Here is a 19039-nt window from a genome sequence, read left to right as displayed (position 1 = left end):
AACGCTCACCAACTGAGAAGTTCCTTCAAGCACTCAGATCGACCAGAAGCAAAGTGCAGCAGACAGCAAAAAGATGTGCCAATGAATACTGGCAACAGCTCAGTGATGACATCCAGAATACGGGCAAAATCAGAGGGATGTACGAAGGAATAAAGAAAGCTCTTGGACCAACTCAGAGCAAAACAGCCCCCCTCAAATCGTCCAGCAGGGAAGTGATCACTGACAAAGCAAGCAGATGGCGAGATGGGTAGAGCACTACTCAGAGTTGTACTACAGAGGAAACGTTGTTGTCACTTCTGCACTCAATGCCATTGAACCACTACCTGTCATGGAAAAACTAGACGCTGAACCAACACTTGAAGAACTCGGCAAGGCCATTGACAGCTTGGCCTGTGGAAAAGCACCTGGAACCGATGGCATTCTGCCAGATCTAGTCAAGCGCTACAAGACCACTCTTCTGCAGCCACTGCATGACGTTCTCTGTCAGTGCTGGAGAGATGGAGGTGTGCCAAAAGACATGAGAGAAGCCAAGATAGTCACCCTGTATAAGAACAAGGGCGAGAGGAGTGACTGTAACAACTACAGAGGTTGTTGGTTCCTTCCTTTGTTAATATGTTCGCCTCGCCAACGATGTCCTTGCTCAGCTTGCCTGTGAGCTCGCTAGCACTGCCATGTGCTTCATTCTTTTAGCTTGGATCGTCTTCCCTGCCCTCCATGCCGTCCCTTCAGCAGCCATTCATTGTTGGGCCCAGATTCTCGCCGGTTCCATACAAAAGAGTTTCACACATGGTCGCTGGAAAGTTTATCGATCTCGCTGAACTTCTCTTAGTTGACTTGAGGGAAAGTCAGAGCGTCAGCTTCTTTTTGATGGTAGAGTTATCTTAACGTCTTCCACTAAGCACCCCAAGCCCAAATTGAAAATATCATTGCTTGGTCTGAAGCCTTTTCCATTTTTTCTTTCATCCTCGCTACTCACTTTCCTTCAAGATGGCGCGATTTAACTCTACATAAGCTTTTGATCTTACGCACATACTGCAAATTCCAAGGTGAACATGCAGCTGCCATTTGACTCATGGATTGGTCCAGTATAAATGTCAGTTGTTTAAATTTGATGCTGCTGGCTCTAGTGTTCAATGTTTCGTCATGGAACCAAGTGGGAGTTCCTCTCCAGTTGTCCGAAAGTCTTGGAACAATGGTTTTTGCGTGGCTTCCTCTAGCATGTGCTGCTTCGCGCATCATTGCTCAGTTTGTTCTTCCAACCATTGGGTGAGATTGCCCTCAGTGCTAGCGGACACCAACCAGATCCCAAGCCCCAATAGTATGATGCAAAAACCACATTAGGGGTTGCTCAATTTATGCCACCTCTATAATTATGCTCTGGTTGTGTGTTATTTTGATATTATTGCCTTTTGACTTTGCTTTTCGCTGGAAGGTTGTGATACATAGTAACCCTCCCTCCCATGTTTTAGGGTAAGTATGCATTCCACACACTGGTCTACATGTTGATGGGTCCCGTGGGAGGTGGACTGTGGTTCGGTTGCAGTGGCGACCTCCTTGCTGCCGAGAAGAGTTCTCCTCCTCTCTTGCTACCTTTATGGCACCTACCCTCCGGTAAATTGGCGTAGTGTTTTAATTTTCATTATTTTTACATGTTCATAAGTGTAAGTACACGTACAGAGCAAAATAATGGATTAAAGAAATAAAAACGTCTAAATTAGAAAGAAGAAACTAGAGGATATGGAGCAGTCACTGTTGACCAGCCTTCATGTATAACGGATTCACCATACCCCTAACTGACCTATACTGCTGTAAGTCTGGATTTTCTTGGTAAATGAAGTCTGCAGGGTCTTCAGAGTCATCCCAACCCAATAGTTTCTTGCACTTGTCCTTCTCAACCCAGTCTTTCTCCCTCCATGATTTTTCATTCCATTCTAAAATGAGTGGATCATCTGCTGAAAAACTAAATCACAACAATGAAAATAGTGACACAAAACACTGAAGGCTTGCAATATTTCTATTCCTTGCATATAGTTTAGAGCATTGTGAAATCATCCTCTTCCATAAAAAAGTTCAAGCATTACATCTACCTGTATTCAAGATTGTGTTGCCCTCTTTATCAAAGCGAGTCCACATGTCAAGTAAAGCCTTTCATATGAAAACTACAATTGAATAGCCCATTTCCGAGTTCTGGCCTGCCTCATCTTCAAAGCGAGTCTAAGTGCGAAGTTTTTGTTATGAAAATTAGTTTCACAAAAACTTAGCACTTAGACTCGCTTTGAAGAGGAGGCAGACTAGAACTCGGAAATGGCCTATTCACATGCAAAAAGAAAAAATGCCGAATAACAAAATGCAAAAGTCTTGTAGTAAGCTTGATGTCTTTTGTTGTATATCTACGTTTATTAAAAACTGGATCATTGGATGATGCAATTCGAGAGTTTTGATTGGCTAAGCCATCATGGGTTATGAGCCATTATACCATGATCTACAAACACGGCAAGCATATGCGTGATTTTTTGGGCCTTTTAATTTTTATTGTAGTCTAGTTTTCTATATTTTGGGGGCATTTCTAATAAAACAATTATTCCACTTGCGCTTGTTGGATATGAGATGATTATAGCCAACTCGGCGCTATGCGCCTCGTTGGCTCTCTATCATCTCATATCCAATGCGTGCTCATGGAATAATTGTTAAGTAATATCTTGTAAGACAGTGGTCAGAACACTTGCAACCAAGCCACCAAACAAGATGCTAAACATACATGTAGGTTGACTATGAGACTACTTTTCAAAAAGGTGTTTTTGTATAGGTGCTCTTGTCTTCTCTATTCGTCATCTCTATCTTTTCAAAAACAATGTTTTTGCAAATACCGAAAAATTGGGTCACACAATCGTTATTATGAGCTACTTTGTGCTCCATAGGTTAGAACTCTTTTTGGAGCAGAAACACTTTAGGGCTGTGGGATCTGCAAGCGATAAGCTCCAACTCACCCTGCCTCTGGTAAAAGAGCTTGATATTCAGATGGAGTTAAAGACTCGTCAAAATTTGAAAGAATAGCAAGTCTGTGAGGGAGAGTCTCTTGGCCATGGTATGTGAAAATTGCTTCCAGGGCTTCACAGTTTCCATCCTATACACCATGACACCATACATGTATTAGTTACTGCATCTGTTAATACACCGTGCACCGGTGGCTCAGTTGGTTGTGCATCGGGCTGTCACGCGGGAGGTTGAGAGTTTGACTCCAGCCAGACCAACAATTAGGGTCTTAAAATAACTAAAGAGAAAAGTGCTGCCTTTGTAATTACACCAGCAAATGGTTACACTTTCAAGTCTTCTCGAATAAGGACTGTAAACTGGAGGTCCCGTCTCATAGTCCTTGTTGGAAATCAAATAGTATGGGACGTTAAAAGAACCCACTCACTCACAAATGGTAGTCCAAAAAGTTTGGAATTTTGGCATGATCAAACCCTATGGAAAGCGGTTCTTGTATGTTTTGGTTCATGGTATTCAGTGCAGAAATAACATTACAGAATTATCAGACTACCAGTTGCTCCAGGGAGAAAGAAATTGGAAACTCTGCAGGCTTCCTCCTTGGTGTGAGATCATGCTTTGCAAGTGCGATTTGACATTCAGGTGCCATTTGATTTCATAAAATGAGAATAAAAAAAATATTCTCACTTAAGCTCAAGAAGAAGTTTTTTTTCTTGGGGGCTTTAATTTTTGATCATTCCTCTACACTAAAAAACACAATTGACACACAGTAGTAGTCAAAGATAAAAACGATAAGAATTGGACAACACCTGAATGCTGAGGATGGGAATCTGAGCACCCAATCATGAGCAATGTGGCAGTTCTCATGAGGTACAGTGTGATTGGTTCACTACCCAAAGCCGTAACAAAACAGAGACAATGACTTGTAAACAATAGCTTCTTTCATCAGTTCTAATGTTAAGTTGAATTGCATGTAAGTCTCACTAAATTTAAAACAATAATATTGGTGACCACCAAATAGTTTTGGATGCTCCTATGACTTGAATTTCTATTTGCAATTTGCATCATGCATGTTGTGTGCAACATGTTCTTTTTTCCTAAAGTGACAAACCACTGAAAATGGGAACTGCCAATGGAAAGGTATCCTCTGACGAAAAACAACTGAAAAGGACGTATGTGAAACTTACACGAGCATAATTTACAGCAGCTTGCACAATATTGATTTCTCTAAACTGTTCAAAGAATGTGTGAGAGTACTCCTCATGTGCCGAATGAACTCCACCCAACACGACTTCATACGTAGAGAGGCGATCATGGTACTGAAGAAGCTTCAGCCGGTACATGCAAATGTCACGTTGTTCCAGGTTAAATCTGACATCAAAATAATTTAAATGTCAGTAATAAATTACCAGCTCAATAACTCAAACACACTTTTAATATTCTGTTGCTAGAAGAATCCTTGTCCTGTTTGTACTGTAGTCACAACTGTGATATTTCCAAAATTTACACATACATATACAATACAGGCAAAAACAGGTATTCATTTTCTTGAACATAATATTTTATGTTCATACCTTGCAAAATCCAAGGATTCTTCCATCTCGTTCAGTTGTTTCTTGTATTCTTCATCATCACTATACTGGCCATGTTTTGAGGTAATTAAAAATGGCAATGGCCCTATGTTCTGCCCCAAAGATGAAACAACTTCTGCGTCTGTTCCCCGTAGGCCATAACGTAATAATTGTTTTGCTGCCTCATAATTATCTGGTACTCTCTCCACACATTCATTAAGGACCCATAGACGATTTTTGACTTTGCTCTACAATATGCAAAAAAACGTTTTAAGGAGACAATCTAAATGGTGTGAAAATAATATTAAACAACAAAGAGAAGACTACATTGTATCAAGTGAAAGTTGTCCAACACTGCTTGGAATTCGATTACTCCCTAGGCTTGGGGAAATTGGTGAGGATCTACGTGTGGGACTACAAAATCGACTTCTGGTTGAACATGCTTGTCGCACAAAGTTGCCCGTATGCATTTTGTGTACAGATATATTAGCCAGTGTTTATTTATTTCTATTATCGCTTAATACGAATACATTGTACCATAGGTGATGATAATATTATTCTAAATGGTTTTGTGCTTGTTTGTTGATAAACAAACCCTGTACTTGCCAAGGAAGGAGAAGAGATTCAGAAATCTGCAATGCAACTGCCATCTTGAAAATTTCAGGTGAGCATGCCAATTTATTAAATAAATGGAACTTGAATCAATCTCATTCATTAATTCTGGTTTTCTTTTTTACTTTTCCAGTGGATTTAGGAGGGGTCAGTAGGGGTGTCAGTAAGGGTGCGGGAACCTGAGTTTCTCTTTGAGGAAATATTGACACTGGATTGAATGTTTTAATGCAGGTGAAATTAGCAGGGGCCTCCAACCATAGAATAATGTCCACAGGACAGAAGCAGATATTCAAGCAATTAGTATTTATATGCATAATTTAGAAATCAGCAGCCACATTATCCTTGAATTTATCATACACATACAGTGTATATAGAAAAACACTTCTTAAAACACAATAATGCAAAACAAATAATTTACTTTGGATCCATGTATTCAAGGCAGCTATAGTTTTTACCACATACCAGGTAATCATGAATAGAAGCCACTGATACAGGGGATTTTCGCCACTGTTTCTGATAAACCAAATCACTGTCCAGTCCATAAGTCTGTGCAAGGACCAAAGCTTCCCCATACTCTTCATGCTCAATCTAAAACAAACCAAACTCGAAGTTGTTATACATAAAATTGTTGTTGTTGTTGTTGTTGTTGTTGTTGTTGTTGTTGTTGTTGTTGTTGTTCTTCTTCTTCTTCTTCTTCTTCTTCTTCTTCTTCTTATTATTATTATTATTATTATTATTATTGTCATTATAACTGATATTAGAGATTTTCCTACAGGCCAACCATGGCCAGTGCAGGGGTTTCACAGCCCAACAGTGATGTCCAGCTACAGTACCAACTGGATAGGCCATTGTGAAGCTAATATAATATGTCACAACAACAAGAAACAAATTTGTGCGAGTGGAATTTTTTCATCTGCAATGCCTCGGAAAGGTTAACCCCACAACTCACAAGGTACATGTACATGTAGGAACAAAATCTTGAGTGATATTATTAATTTTATGATCCCTAACTAGTGCACTCCCCCAATATCATGGTCCACTGTATTCAACTGACACCATCATTATGCAACCAGCCAATTAACACAAGTTCATTGGTAAAATGAGTAACATGGAAGTAGGAGTTTTTCTCTTGCCTCTTTGAAGGCCTGCTGCCCAAGGGGGCTTGGCCAAGTCAGCCAATCAAGATAAATTCCATAAGCCATAACATTATTTACCTTCCTAGCATAGAGTTCCTCAGGAGTTGTGGATCTCAAGCAAACAAGTCGATATGTGCTCTGAAGTACTCTGCAAACGTGATAGATACAATTGACTCCTAAATTTTCACTTGAAAAAGAACAATGAATTTAATATTGAAGTTTAGTGACATACTTGCGAATTTTTACTGGTGGCTGAAATCTCTCCCTTTCAGTCAAAAAAAACAACACCTGAAGAACGAATAATTATTAATTCTTATTAGTACAATAAAAATCCTGCAGACTGAATATGATCGAGAACAATAATTTATTTATCTAATGGTGGGATCATGAGCGAATTGATACAAATAGGGAGAAAAAAGTAATAAAATACTTCTTGATTCTTGAAATTCTCTGAAAAGGAAAAGCTGTACAAGATCACTTAATATGGGAAATGGAGAAAACACCTCAGATCCTAAATTAATATTAATGGAATTTCAATTGTTTTATACAAACCTTTATGATAATAAAACTAGTCACAACAATGAGACCTTGTTTGAAAGGTTTCTTAATAAAGTAAGTGCATATTGATATGCTAACAAATTAACAAAGGAACAAACTAATCAACAAGCTGACTATAGGAGAATGCTTTGAGACACTTACGTATTTTCAGAAGAACAAAACCAAACCACTCATTGCAAAAAGCCTAGCGGACTGTTGAAGCTACCCACATATTCATGGGAGCTTTCCACTTCTCAAAAGCAAGCTATGATAATGTTACAGTACCGCTCAGAATTAACCTACCATGGAATGCGATGGAGAACACCATGGAGAACGAAACTTGAATAAAAAATGAAGCAGCAACAGAACGGAAGCAGGACGGATATGGAACAAACAAGTTCTCTTTAACCTGTTCTCTAGAACACGTTCTCATCTGCAGGAATGCGTTCTAGAGAACGTCCCGGCTTAGCGAGATTTACGTGTACTTTGTGAAGTCCACATTTGTTAGCATTAGGCGCGTGTCGCTTGACATCCAGCCCAGTTAAAAAAGGGATTGGTGTTCAAGGCCGCTAAATTAAGTGCTTGATTTTAAGACTACAATTGGCACCTGTAACATAAATTGACATCTGTAACATAAAATAAATATAATTTATGGAGTAGTATTGAGGTCTTTTCCAGAGTTTCGCAGTGACAGCAAAAATAACTATGTAATAAATAGTTTCTTGTGTGTGCAACGTAATTCGATATGTTGTTTTGACTATGCATAAATTCAAACTTCGACTAGGTTACAAAACGTATAGGATATACACTTAAAATAGCGTCAACTTTCAGTACTTTTTTTGGATTTTTTTAATGAAAACTTCTTTCAAATGAACAGAAAAAAGGTCAGTTGCCAGGGCATTAAAATGTTAAATAAGCTCAGTTGTTAGTTTGAACATTTCAATGTGTCTGTGAATGTCTAGAATTTCCATGGTCGTTTTCAGGAGAATGAAATTTTTATTAAAACTCTAAGTCGATGAAAATAAATAAATTCTCTTTTTTTAGATTTGGAATTTCCAAGGGGTATGGGGGACAAAGTGGAAAAATCATGGAAATTCCAGGGGGTGGGGGGAATACTGTGAGGCCCTCTGGAATGGAAAATCCAGTAGATGGGGGTCAAACTGGATAAACCCTCCGTGGGGGGTATGGATATTTTCTGACACCACACAACTTATTTAATAATGGGTATCATCAACTCTATTCCTAAAGAATGGAAACTGCTTATCAAACAGAATGAACAGCATATCCAGCCCCCCTTTAGGTGACAACATTAAGGTCAAAGGAGTGGATATTACTATACCAGATGTTAACTCTAAACAAATTTATAGTGAATTTAAAAGAAAAAGCAAACTGTGCCTTGAGATCAAAAGAAAATAAACCAGAAGGGGATGAAGAAATCTATCTCGCCAGCAGCAAATACAAAGAGCTACAAATGTTTATAAGTCTTTGCACAGGTTGGTTCCAGAATATTTATGTTCTAGTAAGTTTGAAAAGCCTGAAACTGCTTATAACCTAAGGGACTCTGAGAACAAACTAACCGATCGATTACCACACACAAACTATTATAAAGATTAACATGATAGCTTTAACTACAATGGCACTGTGCTTTGGAATGGTTTTCCATAAGAAGCATGTAGCAGAGTCCCTGGGGCAGTTCAAACGCCTAATCAAACAAGTGCGTTGAGCAAAATAATTATGTTGAGCCATGGCATTCTTGAAGAGCAACTCTTTTCATGACAGTTTTCAAATCAGATATATTGCTTAGGGGGTAGTTTTAATCTAGTATTAAATAATAATAGAAATAGTAGTGGACATAAGAAATTGTAGTGTTGGCTCCCTTTCCTGTTAGGGTTTTCATCCATTAAAAAGTTGACTTGTCTTGGTATAGACTCGCAGCAAACTCCAAAAATAGCACACTTACGAGGTGTGTTGAAGAATATTGGTCCTGGCTGGCAAGGATCTGAAGGATAGTGGAGTTGTTGGGCATAATTGTATGAGTAATGGACCTGTCCTTCAAAAGTACATGGTGCATGCTTTTCACTAAAATCTACAACTTCGAGATGTTCAGTCAAAGCCCCTGGCTTTTTACAACAATTTTTGTAGTAATCCCTTTCGCCCACAGCGAGTTGCAAGTGGCTCTCTTGCTGTCTCACAACTTCCGCCCTTTCTACTTCGCCAAGATTTGCTACTCTGTGTATATGGTTATTGTTTTTTCTGGCAAGTCCAACAAGGGTGAATCGCTAGTCTCATGATTAATATGAACGGGCAAAGTTGTTTCCATAGATCGCAGAACTTTGAGTATCCGACAGCCAAATGGCCAACTGTGTGACAAGCATCTTGGTACGTGTAAGTTTTCCACAGCTTATGTTTTGTGAGGGATGATGGCAAAAGTTTCACATCTATTTGCTTGAAGCCAGGAACACGACCTGGAAGAAGGACAGCTTGTTCCTCGGCCACATTCGTGATGAACTTAACAATCTGTTCAATGGTGTTGGCGCTGAATGTGGTGCTCGGGAGACGCTTGTTGTTGCCATGCACACGAAGGGATAAACCGTTGCTTTTGTAGTGTTTTACAAGGCTGTAAAATCTGGTTTGGTGAATGTGATGCATACACAAAAACGTTTTGAAACAAATTGTGATAATAAAAGGGCATCCTTGTTCGCTGGCGATGTTTTCCTCTTCTTCCAGAGTGACTGACTTTGTCGCAGCCTAACGAGGTGTGGATTGTTCCTAGAATTACCAAATCAAGTTTGCTCGAGGTGAGTTCAGAAGCAATTGTTTCGACAATCAATGATATCTTGAATGGTCGAACCGCATGGCTTTCCCTGATCGCCTTGAGAACATTCACACATATTCTTCACAAATTCTTCCACGTTTGATCTCTCCGTTTTGTTGGGTGCAGAGTGGTCAAACTCACAGTTGCTGTAGCTGTCAGTACAATCGTCTGCACTGTCATCGCTATAATCAGAATACTTCTCATCAATGTCCTCGTCTTCATCAACCGCTCTTGCATCATAAATACACATTTGCTACGAATTGTAAACTTTCAGCTTCCATTTCATTTTCGCAGTCAAGAAAGTAAGAATACTCCTTCTCTCGTGATTCCAGGATCAAATTGCTTGAAGATTACTACGCTAAGCGCATGGTTTATTTAAAAATGCATCCTCTAGTAACTATGGAAACTTGGTGAAAGTGCTCACTTAAGTACGGTAATAAGGGTAAAAATCAAGGTAAAAGTTAATAATCAACTGAATGTAGCACTATGTTTAACAGCAGTGGGGCAGACAAAGGAAAGCCTGGTTCTGTTGTTCGTTTTTTTTTTTTTTTTCAACGTTTTTCCTTCAATTGCCATTTTTTCTTGGAAAGCGGGTTGAAAGTCGCTATATGAACAGAAACCAATTTTCAGCTCGGTAACTGGGACAGCCCGATCAAGCAGGATCATGTGAAGTCAGCCCTTTAAGGTACCTGTAATATGTGGGTGTTCAGTGGTCGATTGAGTGACTGTGATTCCAATTCTTTCGCTTGCCACGCCACAAGGAATAAATCAAAGTACGTACATGTAGTCTCTGAACTGAGGTTGTTGTTATCGATTGATTTTTTTTTTTCACAACACAATTTTAAAAGACTGACTGAAATACGGAAAATCGAACATTTTCAACACAATTTTTGCACTTTTCCTGCAATTTTAGCCATTTTTTTGTCAATTTGAAAATAAGCGACAGAAGTGTAGTTTTAAGAAAAATTTGTACAAAATAATAAGGTTCAGATTCTCATATACAAAACAAACAGACCAAATAAAAGTTTGCAGAAATTGAATGCCTACCTTCTTTTTGCTCTTACATTGTCCTTTGTCTCTTTGTCAGTTCACCAAAGCACTGCAAAGTGAAGGTTTGTTTTCTTTCCTGTATAATGCAGGGCTCTTTCCGCCGAATCACAAGCGGTGGATAGAGAAGGCTCTTTATCGTACACTGTACAATCAGTGATATGCTCGATGATGTTTCCTGTAGGTAGCTTTCAAACAGATCCACGGATGTTCCTGTACCAGGCACACTTAGTTTTACTCCCCACCATGTATTTTCAATGCTCTGCATGTGGGTGCGCATGTCTGGGTCGACGAAGTTTAGGCAATGGTTAACTGTGAGATGATGATAGCTGTCGTCTTGTAGGCAATCGTAAGATTTCCAAATGTCGCTCATCACGCATGTTCCAGGCAATATTTGAGCGCAGATAATTGGCAAGAGTGTCTCTTTATCCCTGCGCTCTATCGGAACAAGGAAGCAGGCCTTGGTTTTGCAACAAATGCCACCAAAGACCCACTGTCCTTTGATGTAGCGACCTTTGTGATACTTCATCTTGCCAAACTTGGACTCATCAATCTCAATAGTTGTACCAGGACCGCCTATTGGCCTTGCATGTTCTTTCACTATTCTGTCTGCACAAACCTCCCGGCAATAGTTATACCAATCTATCACCGTTTCTGTCGAGGTGGTTTCTTCATCTAACGCTGTTTTGTTCACTGCTTGTGTTGTGGTGAATTTATGCGCCAAAGTGTAAGCTAGGGCTAATATTTTTTCAAGGGAAAGCTTACTACCAGAAAAACATGACTTCTGGCGGATTGAAGCTTGTCCATTGCAGCTTTTTCTAGAGCATCCCCAAACAAATCTATCTCCAGTATCTCCCAGTATCTGCAGTTCGTCTTTGCCATTTGAGTGTATTTAAGCACTCAGGTTTAGGGCAGGCATTTCATTGACGACGAGAATAGATTATGCTCTTTGCACCACTCTATGCACCGCTCGTGGTCGGCTAGAAGTCTTGATAGTTTACATGAGTTTAAATTTGTATCATGAGGGGCAGCCATTCTGGATTACTAGTTTTAAAATTCACAGTTTGATCAAAGAGAGGGGTTAACGTCGACTCAAAGATTTTATACTGCAGTAACTCTTGCATAAAAAATTCCCATAAAGGATGCCCCAATCACAAGGAGGTATACGCTTTAGTGCAGTGTACTTTTAAGTGTACAGCACAGAGGATGAAAAAACAAGCAAGTCACACATTCACAGATATACTTGATTAACTTCCAAAAGAATTTTACTGGGTTCAACATTAAGCATAAAGAGTGTCTTCAGTTCTCATTAGGGTTACAGTTAGCATTATTAAGGGGTGAAATTGTTTCAAAAGAAGCAAAATCAGTGCATTTGTTGGTGGTCGGCACGGCACATGTATATAATTACTCATCACTGTTATGTAAATTGTTGCCCAGAATTCCAAAGAAATATCATTATCAAGGTGTGAATTAGCAACTTGACACGTTAGCTCAGTGGTCTAGAAGAGGGACAAGTAATCCAGAGGTTTACAGTGGTACGGAGTTAGAGGCAGAATGCGCGAGACATAGACAAAAGACAGAAAAAGCCGAGTGGGATCTGGAATAGAAAGACAGGACAAAGGAATCGAAAGAGGAAAGCTGGGACAAAAAGAAACAAACAGTGTGAGCAAAAAGGGCAAAGAAAAGAGAGAAGGAGAAAAAAGAGAGGGAGGGAGAGAGAGAGAGAGAGAGAGTGTGAGAGAGAGAATGAGATCCACTTTTAACCATCACGTAAGTACAAATTAGCCATGAATATATTTGAAACCGTTGGGCATACGTATTGTTCTTCAAAACAATAGCGCGAATGCATCATTAACTTGTCCTGCATGCATAATGAAGTAGGGACCTGTGCGGAAATCATTCCAACGTTTTGTACAAAGCATTGACCTTGCTTAATAGCGTGAGCGTGGCTTGTTTTTCTGGGAAGTGCCAATTAGATAAAGCTACATTCAAGCGAAGGAGCCTGCAGCTATTTCATGATAATTCTGTAGTTTAGCTCACTGTAAATCAAGCATGCAAGTTCTGTTTTTTTGCATATGAGCACGCTAAGCATGTTAGACAAGTACAGTGCGAATGTGTTAGGACCATGCCGTGCGCGTGCGATCACCTTATTCACTGTTTTCCCATAGAGGGTCACATTTTATCTATTTAATATATAGATTTCGCCAAGCCTAAAAGCGGAGCTCCCTGGTTATTTATTCTTACTGCCTGCACAGTTTGTGAAAATAAAAGGTTTCAAATTGTCTGCGTTTCGATGTTTCCGGTTGTGGCTTTAATAATTAAATCATTTTCTTTGCTTTCTCCCATAGAAAAATTCATTGCCTAACTAGTGAATTCCACGGTAAATTTTACGCTAAAAACCGATGTCGCATGAATCACGAAGCGATGAGTGCGACATCGGTTTTTCCAGTTAAATTTACTTTGCAATTCACCAGTTTGGCAATAATTTTTTCTTGAACCAAATGAGTTTTAAAAGAAAACAAGCACACCCTCAGTGAGCGAATGGAAAAGGAAAAAAAGCCATTTCAGAGTCAACTGTCAATAGCCAGGGAACAAGGAATCATGCTAAAATTAGAAGCCATAAAAACAACTTTGTCAGTTCAAGGTCAAAGAAGAGTTTTACTGATGTACTTTATTCCACTTTATCTCTGAAAATGAGATCATTCACATTTTGATGTATTTCATTGAAACACGCCAGGTTGGCTTGGTACAAGAATCGGCAAACTACGGCAATGCAACCAAGAAAGGATGAAGTTCAAACACGATCTGCTCCAACACTTAAATAACGTTTAGGTGCTTTAAACAAACTTCTGAAAACACAAGCTACTGAGATTTCCCCCTAATTTTACGACAACTCATTGCGAATACGTGTTTATAACATAAGGGCAAAATTTCTTGTCACTGTCGAGGCACAACGAAAACCAGTTGGGCAAATGGATTAAAAAAGCACTTTACACAAAAACAAACGAACGACCAAATCAACTTTTCTTTATGTCCAAAAGAGTACAGATAATTGTTATTTAATTCCAGTTGACAATAAAAATTCAATGTTCATTCCTGAACAAAGGAAGATGATAAAACCATCTTTTAAAAATATGCATCCACTTTAAATAACGCATCCGTAAAAATAACAAACGATTTAGTGCCCAAGGAAAGAATTTGTGTGCTAAGTATGAGCTATTACTGGTATCTTGTTGTCATTCTCTTTCGCTCAGTCCTTTCCTTTCTGTTCTAGACATAGGTCCTTCAGGTATTATGTAACGTTATCAGAGCTTCTAAAGATATGCCAAAAATTGCAATACAGAGAAAAAAGCGGCTCTAAGCAAATTAAACATAAACACTCAGCTTTAAGTTTACATCCCGCCGATGCTTGACTTGAATAACTGTGTAGCCACCAGTGTGGACTACAGATATCATGATATGTAAAACTGGATTGAAACCAGAAAAAAATGCAGAAAGAAAACATCTTGCAAACCGTTTTCCACCTGAACACGAAAAGCACTGACTGTGTAAGAACTTTCGTTGATATATAGTATGGCTGTGTAGCCGTGTCGAGCCACAGAAAGCGTGTGAAAAATGAAGCCTCACATTCACCTAGGTTGAGCCTGCAATCCAATCGAAAACCAGTACCTGGTCAGCAGTCAACTTCAAAACAACAGCTGACCTCGGTGAGCTTAAGCTTGAGCCCACGATATGGTCACGTGATACTGGTCAGCAGATATGTACCTTGTTTTGACAGGTGTCAATTAATCAAAAGATGGATGTCCAATATCAAAGATGAATGCTGTAAACTAGAATGATACTGGCACATTGGCATACATGGAGGGGTAGACGTACGGACAGACGGTTGATGACGTCATGGTTATAAAACCAAGATTTCTTGATGGGTTACCATATTTTCTTAACAATAATGCTCTGCGTGTGCGGAGCTCTGCTATTACATTACATTGCTCTAATATTAGCGGATGAATTGTCCATGGATAAATAAAGATTATCTATTTATCTAAGCATCTAAGCATCTATCCATCTATCGCTTTGTATATGTTGCAGGTAATTTTTTTTTAAACTGGGTAAAATTTTTCTCTCTGGTGGTATCAAATACCAACATACTTTAGTGATTAGGGTCAAATGCTCAGCTTAGTGATTTGGGTTACTGTGCACTTATTTTTAATGGTTAGCTTTCATGTAAGGGTAGCTATAGGGACACTGACCACATTTTAGGAATTAGGGTTAAGGTTTCAATTATGCACTGTCTTGCTTGAAACAGTTAGCATTCCATGAGGTGTATGACAACTGCAGACTACACACTGCAGGCTGTCTACAAATATCGCTGATAAACAGTATTTAAGTCTATGCAAGTTTAAGCACCCATTTTAAAATGGTTAGCTTTCAATAAATGTGAGTAAGGATTAATCTGCAGTCAGTCTGCAAGTGTCAGACACTGCATTCCAGAAAAGGGATTGGCATGCATTGTATTGATTGGAGTAATCACTTAAAGTATTTGAAGTGTTTAGTCTAAAACAACTGTTGTCTTGGTCACTGGGTAAAGAATCTTTCACTTGTAGGATAAAGGGGTTAGATTGTAAAGAAGCTAAGTATGGAATAAGCACATTTTGAGTGTGTTAACAACCATCTGGCTGATTTCTGCATAATTTCTCGAAGCCACTTTTTCATACTTGTGTCCTCTGTGAGAAATTCAACTGTGTACATGGGACAAGATTTGAAACAGTTGGCGTTTTGGAACTACCTTCTTGATGTTTCCTGTGAAGCACTTGTGGTTGATGTAGGCCCACTTCTTTTGAGTTATCATGTGATGTTCCCATTTTGTTACTTGTTGGGTTAGTAACCCCCCCCCCCCTCCCTGCCTGGAAAGGTCTGCTCAGTGGCCTACTCACAAATAATTTGAGTGGCTTAAAACATGTCTCGCATGTATGAAAAAATTGCTGAAACCTCCGTTGTGAAAATGTGACAGTAGTCCAGCAAATGTGATGAATGTGGAAAGGAAAAATAGACGATAATTTTATAATAAGAAGCTTTTGAATCACGATACGATTGTAAGGAGATATTCAAATTCTCGCGCTGGAAGGCATCAGGATTACACAAGCTAGCCAACAAAAACATCGTATAATTAGCTCGTTATTCTTAAATTTCCCATATTTTGGGATCTGTGGCGGCTTCCAAATCTCAATGCTTTAGTGTTCTTTAGTATTCACTCCGTTTAGTGAAGAAAAATATTCCAGTACACCGTTGGCTTTTGGTTGTTTCTAAGCCTGGAACCCAACGTCCATCTTTGAACGGTAATGGCCTGAAACGAGTGGTCGTCATGTTGTGCTTGTAGCATCAAGTGCATTGGCCTAGGAAATCGCCGTTGATTTGCATTTTTACTATGGGGCATCGCGAGCAAAAAGAAAGAGAAAGAAAACAGGCAGCGGCTTCATGCCAAATGTTAGAAAGATTTCTGTCAAAAAAGTCGAAAACAAGTGAGGTATCTTCAGAGTTAAATGATAGTTCAGTTCAGAATGAGATGCAGCCATCATTGCAGACTACTCCTGCTATGGACACCTCACCCCCAGTGCAAGTCAAGAATCTGTATGTAATGATTATGTCAGCATCAAGACACCAGCAAGGTAGATATTGGTAAAATCTTTCACAAAGCGAAAACGCTTAAGGAAGTTTCTTATGCAATGAAGACTCTCACCATGTCTCAAAAGTATCACCTCTTGACAGTTCCCAAGGAGCAACTTAAAGAGAAGGCATTCCCCACTCAGTGCCTTGCTGGTTGCAATCATAGTTTTCGTTTAGAGTGGTTGTCACAGCACCCCTGGATGACATACAGTGAACGTGTTGATGGTGTTTTCTGTACTACCAAGCTTTTGTTTTCATCGTAGAGGCTCTCAAAATGATTGGTTTCAAACGCCACCTTCCCAAGTATGGTGATATGTATGCTGACTGGGATCCAGTGAATCGCAATGAAGCTCAACAAATTTTGGCAAGCATTACGTCTTTCGAGTTCATTGTCGTATTTATGACAATGTACCACTATTTGGCTCACCTGGCTGGAATCACTGTTAAGCTTCAGAGAGCAAATGTTGACATTGTGGAGGCCCATGACATGATTACAGAAGTTTCTACCGAAAGGAAAGGGAAGATTGTGGCACAAACTTTTCCCGTATTTACATTCAAACGTTTCAACGGCTGAGAAGGTGGGTACTGCTGCCGAAATGCCCCGATTGACATCAAGACAACTGCATCGCTCCAATGCTGAGGCCCAAACTCCTAGAGAGAATTTCCAAAGCAATGTGTCAATTCCTTTACCTGATCATAATCATTATCAAGTGAATCGAAGAGCAGTTTTTGCCATTGGCAAAAGCTGCCACATCACTACTTGGCCTCATTCCAAGTGTTCTCTGTTCAAGAAATGTCAACCTCAATGCGGAAGCTAACACTTACACTGATGATCTCCCGTTCCCTGAGTTGTTTGAAATGGAACTTACGCAATGGGGAAGTCGATACTTAGCAGTGGAACCGCAATTAATATGATTGCTTTAAACTCCACGGAGAAGTTGCTACTTAGCAGTGGTACTGCAATTAAAACGATTCATTGAAACTCCACTGTAGAAAAAGTGTCAAAATTGCAGGAAAAAATGTTCTATTTTCTGTATTTCAGTCAAAAGTTCGACCAATTTTTTTAAGTGCATGTAGAACAAAGCGCCACAGTCCCAAAGGATGTATATTGTACATTATTGCTGTTGTTTCCTTGAAACAAAGGAGCGTATGCATAATGAAGTAGGGACCTGTGCGAAATCTTGCCCGCCTTGCTACTCTGTTTTTTCTTTCAAGAAATGTTTGGCCTTGTTGCAAAAATCATCTTCTAAATAACAATTAATTTGGAAGTCTTTTCAATTCCTCTACTTCTCTATACATGTAGGTAGAGTGTGATTTGATTCCAAATAGTGTTTGCCTTGTGAATTTTATGCTTTAAATAGAGTAATGTATTCTCCTTTTTCTATTACCTGACAACGTAATGTACATTTGTGGATTTCATTCAAACAGTGTGTATGTGTTTTGTCTGGATATTAGTCCTAAAGTCTCAAGTTTTCTCTTTCAGCACAAGGGATTGTTCAATTAGGGTTAGGATTTAGAGAGGTAGGGTCAAGCTTGAAATGTTTATTTTCAACCAAGGGATGTTTTTCAGCCACAGTTACAGATTAGGCCTAAGCACTGATTTATTATTTTTAGCTACAATGTTGATATGGTCAGGGTGACTGTCATACTGTAAACAAAGAGATAAATAGATTAATAAAAGCAAGAAGAAAGAATTGCATTGGATAAAATAGATTTATTACAAAACAAAGGAAATAAACCATGTCACTCATAACATTAACTTCATTTTGTTAAAATAATAATGTAACATTGTTTGAAAACATTTATTTGTATCAAATTGGAAATAAATCAATTGTTTTGAAGATTTGCCTGTTTACAAGCCATATTAAAAGAGATTTCTTTGCTGTAATCAAATTGAAGATTGGTGGCAGTACACTTCATTAACCTACATGTATTTGGAGAAATAAGGGAATGGATTTTTCCAAATTTAGTTACTACTCACGCATATTTATTTTCAATTTGTGTACTGTAACTTGGCCCAAAAGCAAATTAGGATGAAATGGAGCAGCTTTGTCAACTTTATCAATTTTTATTGATACTACATCACCAACTTTAAATTCACTGCATTTCTTTTCATCTTTCTTGTTATACTGTTTGATCATCTTCTCGTTGTATTGTGCTTGACTGTCACAGATTTTTTGTCGTTTTCTTTGGCGTTCCTCATTAAATGTATGTTCATAATGTTCAACTTGAAGGACTTGGTTGGTGTTAAGTTGCTCAGGTTCTTGTGAGCGGTCTTCAGAATGCACCTCTGTGTCTTTGTCCCATAATACTTCTCTGTGGGGTTTAATGCCAAACACAGCTTGGTAGGGCGTTGTATTGATTGCTGTGTGAAATGTTATATTTCTTGTATATGATATGTTACTCAGGAATGAACACCACTTTGAATTGCTTCTAGTCGTAGAGACTATTAAGGTGTGGAGGTCCTCTTTACAGGACCTGTTTGATCTTTCAATTAGGCCTTGTGTAGTCAGCATCCTTGGTGCCCCGTGTTGAATGGTTATGCCATTTTTTTGGCAGAACGTCTCCATGATTTGATTGCAAAATTCTCTGCCAATGTCGCATAGAATGCTCTTTGGGTATCCGTAGGATTGGCAGTTTTGTTGTAAAGAAGAGAGAACCTTTTCAGC

The 19039-nt window shown here is 39.0% G+C and overlaps 1 protein-coding gene across 1 annotated transcript in view; it reads right to left on the bottom strand.

Annotated features, from left to right (window-relative positions):
• LOC137992656 (NBAS subunit of NRZ tethering complex-like) overlaps positions 1-19039 on the bottom strand; it is a 155269-nt gene that overhangs the window by 86423 nt on the left and 49807 nt on the right. The window contains exons 20-26 of the mRNA XM_068838132.1: positions 6540-6595; positions 6386-6455; positions 5634-5759; positions 4563-4807; positions 4176-4359; positions 2988-3124; positions 1799-1960 (exon numbers count right to left, since the gene is read on the bottom strand). Coding sequence (XP_068694233.1) covers positions 1799-1960; positions 2988-3124; positions 4176-4359; positions 4563-4807; positions 5634-5759; positions 6386-6455; positions 6540-6595 — 980 coding nt within the window. The remainder of the gene's footprint in view (positions 1-1798; positions 1961-2987; positions 3125-4175; positions 4360-4562; positions 4808-5633; positions 5760-6385; positions 6456-6539; positions 6596-19039) is intronic.

This window comes from Montipora foliosa, chromosome 2, assembly GCF_036669935.1.
Source record: "Montipora foliosa isolate CH-2021 chromosome 2, ASM3666993v2, whole genome shotgun sequence".
Classification (NCBI taxonomy): domain Eukaryota; kingdom Metazoa; phylum Cnidaria; class Anthozoa; order Scleractinia; family Acroporidae; genus Montipora; species Montipora foliosa.
The sequence above is the reverse complement of the archived record's forward strand: the minus strand, read 5'-3'. Positions and strand labels throughout refer to the sequence as shown.